This window comes from Halyomorpha halys, unplaced genomic scaffold (genome assembly GCF_000696795.3).
Source record: "Halyomorpha halys isolate HHAL.00 unplaced genomic scaffold, Hhal_1.1 Scaffold31.1, whole genome shotgun sequence".
NCBI lineage: Eukaryota > Metazoa > Arthropoda > Insecta > Hemiptera > Pentatomidae > Halyomorpha > Halyomorpha halys.
Window position 1 is genome coordinate 1,197,596 of NW_027107458.1, and position 10,059 is coordinate 1,207,654.

The 10,059-nt window shown below is 29.0% G+C and overlaps 2 protein-coding genes across 3 annotated transcripts in view; one reads left to right on the forward strand and one right to left on the reverse strand.

The window, feature by feature from the left end:
- LOC106685146 (calcium uptake protein 1 homolog, mitochondrial) overlaps positions 1-7,665 on the forward strand; it is a 32,634-nt gene extending 24,969 nt beyond the window's left edge. For both annotated transcript variants that reach the window (XM_014427706.3, XM_014427698.3), the window contains exons 7-12: positions 1,263-1,423; positions 1,550-1,666; positions 1,748-1,872; positions 4,420-4,547; positions 6,059-6,148; positions 6,230-7,665. In XM_014427706.3, the coding sequence (XP_014283192.1) occupies positions 1,263-1,423; positions 1,550-1,666; positions 1,748-1,872; positions 4,420-4,547; positions 6,059-6,148; positions 6,230-6,384 (776 nt within the window). In that variant the 3' untranslated portion in view covers positions 6,385-7,665. The remainder of the gene's footprint in view (positions 1-1,262; positions 1,424-1,549; positions 1,667-1,747; positions 1,873-4,419; positions 4,548-6,058; positions 6,149-6,229) is intronic.
- Positions 1-10,059, reverse strand: part of LOC106685167 (carbohydrate sulfotransferase 11) — a 20,484-nt gene that overhangs the window by 7,718 nt on the left and 2,707 nt on the right. The window lies entirely within an intron of this gene.

The following is a 10,059-nucleotide window of genomic DNA, read 5'->3' on the forward strand; positions in this document are numbered from 1 at the left end:
GAGCATTAACTGCGATTCTTAGGACTTTATTTTGAGAAGATTGTAGTTTTTTCCTTTTCGTGAAGGATGCCGCTCCCCAGACTTCACAGCCGTACATCAGCAGTGGCCTGAGGATTGTTTTAAATATCAGAACAGTTGTTTCTGGTTTTAGTTTGGAATTTCTGTTTAGGATAGGATATAGCATTGCTAACCTTGCATAAGTTTGAGTTAGTTTATTGGTGGTATTATAATTTATATATAAACATAATTAAATAATACTATGAAGTGTATTTTATTACAATTTAAAAAAGTTATACTATGACTACGAATTATTTATTAAAACAGATATGTTAGTTTATCATTGTTGTATATGTAGTAAAGGAAAGAATATCCTCAGGGCTGGCCTTAACAACAGTGTTAAAGCCACCTCATACTCAGCAGCGAACAGCTCCGATGATCTCATCTAGAAAGGTCTGGCGAATAGTACAACGACTGGGCGACTGTACATAGGCTCCTCGACTGGGCGATGAAGTCGACGGGGCGACTGACCTTAGGCTACTGAACCTGTAGTATTGTTGTGGCTAATAATCCTACTAGCCGGTATTTCACCATACAAACATTACAAGTATAATTCGTTTTCCTTTAAACCAAAACACTATACAGTGATACAGAATTATCACAAAAACATATATATTAAACAATTACATTGTATATATTTTAATATATATTGTATATATTAAACAATTGAATATATTTTTTGTCTATATAAAAAATATTTACATTTTAATTGATATATATATGGCGTTAACAACAGTAATATATCTGTTCTAAGTGACGGGATTTTTCTGCATATCTCCTTCAACATATTGATGAGTTAGTGGAATTTTTTATTATTAATGAGATTTGGTATAGCAGGCAAATGCCTTCCACATCACATTACAGTTCCTTGCAAGTATATTCGATTCCATGCATCTATGTGTATAAGCATGTAGAAAGTTGAATGTACTCAACTTTTATAAAAAATTCCATTATTTATAGAAAACAATTTACCAATACATTTAAGGAAATATGCATTATCACATCACTTAAAATGGATAAGCCCATCCATAGTATTTCATAGTCAGGTTCTTTTTTAATTATTTTTTTTTTACTGTTTGTCTTACATATGAAACATGTATTTTATTTCTGGAAGATTATTGATTGACTGTGTGTATAGGTAAAAAACTTAAACTTATTTCCCTTTTTAAGTTGACTTATTGAGTAATATATTTATTCTTCCATAGCCTCTAGGCGCCATTTTGAGATAGCCTTTAGAATGTTTGATCTAAATGGCGATGGTGACGTGGACTGTGAAGAGTTTGAGAAAGTTGCCACACTTATCAGGTTACAGACGAGCATCGGGAGTAGACACAGGGATCATGCCAACACTGGTAACACCTTCAAGGTGATTATATTAAATGCAGCACTATTGCCACATTTTTATATTTATATAACTTAAGAAAAATATGCCATTATGTAAAAAAAAAAATTATTTTTTTTAGCATTCTATTATTGATTTTCATTATTTCAGGGAGTGAATTCTGCACTTACCACCTACTTTTTTGGCCCTAATCTCGATCAAAAACTAACAATCGAAAAGTTTCTCGAATTCCAGAATCAACTTCAAACTGAAATTTTAAGTCTTGAGGTAGAAGGCCTAGTATACTAAATGCACACTGTACTGAGTACTTGAATCCATAAATATTTATTAATTTTAAACTTATTTTAGTTTCTCAGGAAAAATCCCAATGAAGAAGGAAAAGTTACCGAAGCTGACTTCACAGAACTTCTTTTAGCATATGCTGGATATCCACCAAAAAAGAAATTTAAAATGTTGAAGCGTGTAAAAAAAACGTTAGTCTTAAAATTTATCTAAACAGATTTTAATTTTTTCTTTTTTTTTGTTAAGTAAATAATTAAACCTTAAAAAAAAATATTTTGTTATAGTTATTGGAAGATTGTTGATTGTCCATGTGTAATATATAAAAGGAAGATTGTGTCCGGGTGCAGTAAAAAAAAAAAAAAAAAATAGTAATTAAACTGTTTTATGCGAGCCAACGTTTTGTCCCATGTGGCAGGGCTTCATCAGGGCTAAAAATGAAACAAACAACTAAAATAATGTATCAATGAAAAAGTATAGATGACATGACATAAAAGTTAACTAAGGTTAAATATGATTGGAAATTTTTATAAAAATGAACAAATTAAATTAAATAAAGATTTACAGTGATAAGTATAAATAAACAAGAATTACTAAAAAGGTATTAGATGATTACTAAAAACGGAAATAATAACAAATAAAAAAAATAGATAAAGAAGAAATATTAAAATAAAGTAAACACTATAAGGAAAATAAGAATAAAAATCAAGAAAAAAAATTAAATACTGAATGGAAGTTAATACAACAATGAGCTGAAGGCGGGATGAGAAGACCTGATAAAGGAGAGAGAGAGAGATTTTATTGTTCTTGAATTATTTACAATTTTACAATAAACCATGATGCTCTGAGACTACAGTGTCTCATTGAGCAATTTAAATTATTCACGTTTCTTGGTACAATATAAGTTTTTTGAAAACAAATACAACAGATAACTAAAAAAAAAAAATAATAAAAAAAGATAAAATAAGAAGAAAGAAAAGGCTAATGAAATAATAAGAATAAAATGAAAATGTATGCCCTTTGGAAATATTAGATACATAAAATGATACTATAAATACGAGTTAATTACAAAATAAAATCCTTCTTAAACAAAAGAACAAAATTAAAATAAAATAAGAAAGAGATCAAAAATAGAATATTATCAGATAAAATTATATATATAAAATAACATTTTATTAGTACAAATTAATTATGAGAAAAAATAAATAAATATATACAAAATAAAATAAGTCAATGAATAAAAAATAAAACAAATAACATTCTTCTTGTTATGACCAAAATAAGATTTAAAATATTCTACCCAATGGGACTGTTGAATAAACGAAATAATCTTCTTGTACATTCGAGGTTATTAAACATAATATTTTCTAAAAGTGACAAAACAAAATTGCATAATTTAAAATCCATATGAAACTATTGAATAAACAAAAATAAAAATATATATATTTTTCTTTTACATACACACATATATTTTTATATATGCAAAATAATCACCAAAAAACATTTGGTAAAAATAGCAAAAAATTATATAATTTAAAATATTTATATGATAATAGATTACACAAAGCAAAATTACATTCATGTCATAAAGTAAATTCACATCAGCAAGATCACTGCTAAATAAGATCGGATTTTTATTTATCCATTAATTGTTTATAATACATGTTTCTAAAGCCAGTTTGAGATTGTATATTTGTAATATTTTCTGAGATTTCCTGCCACAAACGAATTCCGCTAATTAAAAATGATTTACTATATCAAGATGTTCGATGGACTGGAATGTGAAACTGACTGTTACGTTTTTTAACAATGCGATTTGGAGGAGGAATTTGCTTTTAAAAAAGATCGTAAAGGTAATTAGGAGTTTTATCTTTAAAAAGTTGGTACAGGAAACTACTCAGCATGTATTTCCTGATAAAGGAGTGGAGGGAAAGTGGCGGTTAACAAATATATTACATTTGAAGGCAAAAAGATATAAAATAATATTGAAGTAGAGATAATATTAAATATATAGCCAGGCATCAAATAATAATATACTTAGTAAGGGGGAGAAATTATATAAAAATACATATAAGGAGAAGATGGTTGGGGTCAAACAAGTTGACAACCAATGAATACAAGCAAATAAAATATATTTATATTATATGTTAAATATGTTTATATTTTATTTTTTTTATATTCATCGATTGTTATCTTCTTCTTTGTTTTTAGCCCTGATGAAGGGTAGAAATTCTGGCTGAAATGTTGGCACAATTAAATAATTTATTACTACTTTTTTCTGTTATATTTTTACCACACCTCCAACCATTTTCTCCTCATATAATTTATCTACGGTCAATTATCTCTCATCATTATATAAAAATACATGGATAAAAAATATATTTTGTATTTTTTAAATAAATTTTGTACTTTATTCATATATTTTATGGATAAAATACAAAATAGTTATCTATTATTTTATTTGTTTGTATTTTTTTAGCCCTGAAATGTAGGGCAGAACATTGGCTTACGTTAAATAGTTTAATTACTGTTTTTTTTTTTTTTTTTACAGCACTCAAATTTTCTTTTTATTTGTCATTGCTATTTTTTCATTTTATTTTTTATGGTGCCATTTATGGGCTAGCCCTTGAACTTTATGACTTAAGGGTTAATCTGAATTACTAAGCATTAAGTATCTTATATTTTATTCGGAACTAAAATAATAATATAAAAATTATATATTAGTCAATGTTTATTTTCAGATTTAAGGAGAACAGCCAAGGTGTCAGCAAGGAGGACTATCTGAAATTCTTCCATTTTCTCAACAACATCAATGATGTCGATACAGCTTTGACGTTTTATCACATCGCAGGGGCATCCATCGATAGAGGTTTTTTTTAACATTCTTATTTTTAATTTTTAAGGGTACTTTGCCTGATATAATATTTTCCCACTATTCTACCTTATTTCCTTTCACGTAAACTATAGTGTATGGAACATTGTAAATTGAGTTTAAAGAGATTGATAAATTATATATATTTTTATATTCATCATTGCCGTACCTAATTTTAGCAGGCTTGTTTCTTTTTGTGATAAGTATCTTAAATTTAAAAGTTTAATTTTTCCTCATCTATACTTTTTCTATAAAAATTATTTTGAAAATGAAGGTTGACTTATATTTGAGCAAATACTGTACCTATTTATGTATTGGAATAATCTATTCCTAATACAGTATTAGGTGATCCGGAAAGTTCTGTACATGTACAAAACAATCATGCATGAGGTTCATTCGTATACCCATGGCTACTGATTTCATTTACGCTTCTGTATTTTGTATGAATTCAAATTGTAGGTCTTCGATAGCTCATTAGAGGAAATTACAGGTGTGGCAAAATAATATTGGAAGAAGCATTGTGAATGTGAGAAAAAGAGATCGAATAAAAAATGCTTGAATCTTGGACTTAACACATATGATTGTTATGTTATGAACAGGCTGTATTCCCTTAGTTGTGCTGTTTTCTTGGGCATAAGTAACAGTTTCCTTCTTTCCCTTTGACTTTGTGACGTGGTCGCTCCTGGTTCTGAGTCTTCTGCTTCCTCTCCGTCAATCTCATCGCCAGCACAATTCTTATCCTCCATGGTTTCTAACATTCCAAGATGAACATTCTTCATTTTCAAATTTCTTCTAGACTTTTTTTAGATTGAGTGTTTAAAAATTATGAGTCATTAAATCTTCTCGTTATGTCTGGTTCAACTAATATTTTAATTAGAGTACAGAAACAAACACCTTTTTTTTAAATAATCTCGTTTCCACTCAAGGTTAATATTTTCTGACAGAAAAAATACATTTATTGCTGCTATACCAATCCAGTTCAAAAGCTAAACCATTGGCCACCTGGTGGTTAGTTTCTTGTGAGTATATTCGCTTAACATTTATCAAGTGTGTCTACTGCTCCGTTTGTTTTGTTATATTGAGCAATTATTATAGGCTTCTTTTATGGATCATCATCCTCTATTTCGGCTTAGCAGTGAAGACTGGAAAGCAATACAACACATTTATTTATATGTTTTTCGTACGAAATTAATGTAACTTTAGGTTGAAACTTATATGGCGAATACCATGAGGCTCCCAGAGGAAACCCAACCATATTTTTATTTGGTAAAATGGAACTATATTATATGATATATCTGTAAATTTAATGGAAACTTACTCATGTAGTTTAAGATAGTTTTGTAAAAACATTTGTTGAGCAACTCGAAAATTGGGGATTTCGTTCATAATTTTTTACTAGAAAAAGAGCTTGTGAGGTCATTAGTGACTCCCACAATATTAGAAATGTTAAAAAAAATATATCTTTTACATTTTTTTTTTTTTTATATTTTCTTTTATTTTTGTTTCAGCCACACTAAAACATGTTGCAAAAACAGTAGCGCATGTAGATCTGAGCGATCATGTCATCAATGTTGTTTTCACTATATTTGATGAAAATAGTAAGTAAAATGTTTATAATAGGATATATTATATATTATAGATATCATATAATGATTGTAATAACTATCATAATTTTTCAGTGGATGACCAACTGAGCAATAGAGAATTTATATCGGTTATGAAGAATCGACTTCTCAGAGGGTTGGAGAAACCTAAAGATACTGGTTTTGTAAAGCTGATTCAATCTGTCTTGAAATGTGCCAAAGAAAATAGACCCTCAATAATGGATGTTTGAAAATTATCCAAGTCCTGTACAAGTTATTTAGTTGTTGGTTACAAGATTTCATGTTTGAGGAATGTTACTTAAAATATTTAACTGTTTGGTGCTGATTTTCTATCGCATAGTTGTTAAGCTGCTATACATATATATATATTTTTCCCTCAAAATTTTACTGTTGTCTAATCTTAGTAATTCATCAAATAAGGGAATTTCCAGTTTTTGGATTATGTAATATTCCTGACTTCTGAGGATTCCATTTAAATAATGCAAAATTAGGAATCAACATAAAAAGTTAGCATAAAGAATTTAAATGGTGATTGATTAAGATGTGACAGGAAAGAGACCCCGTTTTTTCCACTTTCTCGTTTTGCTTCACTATGATACGTCAAAATTGTCTTCCCTTATAAGTCCCAGGTTTGTCTGATTACCTAATGTTTTAGGTTTACAAACGTGGTGATTTCAAGATTATTCTGTTTTATTAGTGTGATTAGCTTTACAAGATATAAAATTATTTATTTTACAAAACTTAATTACAAATTAACTTTTTATTAACATCACTAATTTACAGATTTTCATGAAGTTTTTATTTCTATACAGTTTTATTTGTCATGTAATCATCATGTAAATTTAAGTTTTTTTTTTTTCTCAATTTATTGTCATGGCAAAATCAATGTCTCCTGGTACATGGCCTTTGTGTACATGTACTTACTTACCTTGAGGGATCTCACCATCTTATTTAACAACATTAATGACCGATTCATATATTGAGATATACTGGTTTTATTGATATTTTTTATTTAAGTTAATAAAAGTTAATGCTATACATTAAAAAATATTTATAAACATAAAAAAAGAAATACGTTCACTATCTAATTGTGACTCAAAATACAGCACGATAATTCAGAAAAATATATATATATATATATTATGAGATATTTTCAGTATTTTTGTGTAATCATTCATTTCAATATTTTATCTATTTTTCATATCAAAACCAATATCAAACAAAAATAACTCATAAGTATCTAATATATTAATTTAATTCAGTTTTATAAAGGTTGGAAATTAACTTGAGCTATTTGTAGAGCAGATCAGTACAAAATAATACATTTTTCTGAGATTTGTATATATTTTTATTGTTTATATTTCAAGACTGTAATTATTCAATTTTAATATCTTCTATTAATAACTATAGCTAATATAAAAAGTTTTTTGAGTGTTTAAACACGCTTTCAGATAATTTATTTGTAAAATTAAAGTGTATAGCTTTGTATATGTTTATTAAATATTGATCAAGAAGTAATTTATTTATTGTTATTGATATTAATCTCTAGTATTTAAATAAAGTTACCATTTCTAACATCATTGATTGTTTTTATTTATAAAATTTTTGTCAGTCACTTAACATTCCTTTCAACTTTCCTGTGTTTTTAATCAACTTAACTCTGTACAACATTATTCTAAATAGAACAATATTCAATGAGCGAAATACTTGATTGTAAATCAAAAGCAATTACTTAAAACTGTAATATGTACATATCACTGTTTTATTTTGATAGTGTGCACATCTAAAAAGAAGAAAAAAAAGTTTTGATTTTACTTTGTATTGAACATATTCCAATAATAGTACTATAGATGAGCTAATTGGAGGAAGATAGTTCGGGTGGCGGTCAATAAAGGTATCAAAATAGTAAAAGAAAACTGTTTATTGTTAACCAACGTTTCTCCCCATTTTGCAGGTCTAAATGAAAGAACAAGATACAAAAATTTTAGAAAAAAATTATGGGTGTTTAAAATTGTATCTAGCTTTTTTTATCTTCACCATATAACATTTACAAATATCCTATTTTATACACTTATTCAATAACTTTATATATAGCTTTAATCAATGTATTTATATAAACCCTTTTGTCTTTCCCTATAATGTATTTAATCTACCTCTATCGAACAGGTATTATATTTATAGTTAATTTTAATGAATTGTCTCCTAAAATCTATTTGTCTAGATATACATTCAGAACTTCTATCACACCAGGGCTCTGTTTCATAATAAAGTACAAACGAATACTATTAATTTTGTGGTTTGAATTTGTTACAATTTCACTGACTTATACAAATCTGCTAGATAATGTTTTAGTTTTAAACTCATGCAATATCACTAATAGGGACATGACGCCTGTGTGGGTTGGGGGCAGGTCCCAGTGCGCTCGGTTCAGAACGTTGTTGGTTCGATTCCCACCTGGGGCAGTTAAATATTCATTTTTCGGCGGTCCCGAAGAATGAATCTTGACACTCCCACCTTGGTTAGTATGCGGCGGCAACCTAGGTAGTCACCAGGGGATGGCAAAAAGAACCCACAGGCCCACTTACTGGACTTGTTCCCCCCATCAAATACCAGTACCAGTACTAGTAATATCACTAATACTCGGCCCTGTCATGAAATAAAATGTATTAGTGCTTGTACTTTATTGTTTGTGTACTTGTATTTATGGACTAATACCATTAGTTTTCATTATGAAACAGGACCCTGGTTGTATTTATTAATAACTTAATAAATTATTATTATGATTATTAGTAACTTGTTTCCAGTCTACCTACAGGTACGCTTCCTTATACTGTTATTATTTCTTTTTATATAGTTTATAGACATAACAATTATTTTAAAAAGTCTTTATTTTAACTTTAATTCTAAAATTTTTGTTTCTTTTTTTTTTCATTTAGCCCCGCAAAGTGGGGCGAAATGTTGGTTAACAATAAATAGTTTTCTTTTACTAATTTGATACCTTTATTGACCACCACCATGGACTGACTATCTTCTTCCAACTTACTTCATAGATCAACTATCTTCTAATATGGATGAGTTATTTTCCCTACTGAAGTTCCACTACAGACTGTCCCTTATAAACTATAAATCTCATAGCTCTCTTATTGGAAAAATAGTTAAATTCTCTGAAAACCCGGGATATCATTACTTCATTTTTCAAGGTTATGCTTATCTTCCAGGTTTTTTCCCTGATTAAGAGTACTCACTTTCTGAGAACCCCAGGAGGGCACAGTGTTGACTCACAGGTACAGTAACATTATAAATATAATTATGTCACAGTGGGATTCAAACCCAGGTTCTATAGAGCTGGTAGAAGAGCACCTTACCTCTGTGCCACCCTAATCTTCATACATTAAATAATAATAATTAGTATATGATATCTATATGATGATCTAGTATATGATATATGTTGGCCCCAGACCTGTATAGTAACCTAAGGAAAGAATCAATCGGTCTTTAACTCTCCCTTAACTCCTGTACCTGATTTAGTTTCGTGGTGAAGGGTAGGTTTTCTGTTTGACATTACCCATATACCTGATCAAATTACCCGGAAAACAGTTGGTCTTTCACCCTCCCTCTAATTACTGATGAAGCTAACTGGGGTAGAGGTCAGTTTTACACTTTCCTTTGACCCCTATACCTGTATAGTTACCAAAGAAAGGAATCGGTCCTTCACACTCCCTGTCTTACTGTTGCAGCTAACTGGGCCAGAGGTCTATTTTACACTTTCCATTGACCCCTGTACCTGTATAGTTACCTAAGGAAAGAATTGATCTTTCACTCTTTCTTAACTCCTGCACCTGATTTGGTTACCAGGTGAGGGGTAGGTCTTTCCGTTTCTCCTTACCCATATTCCTGACCAAATT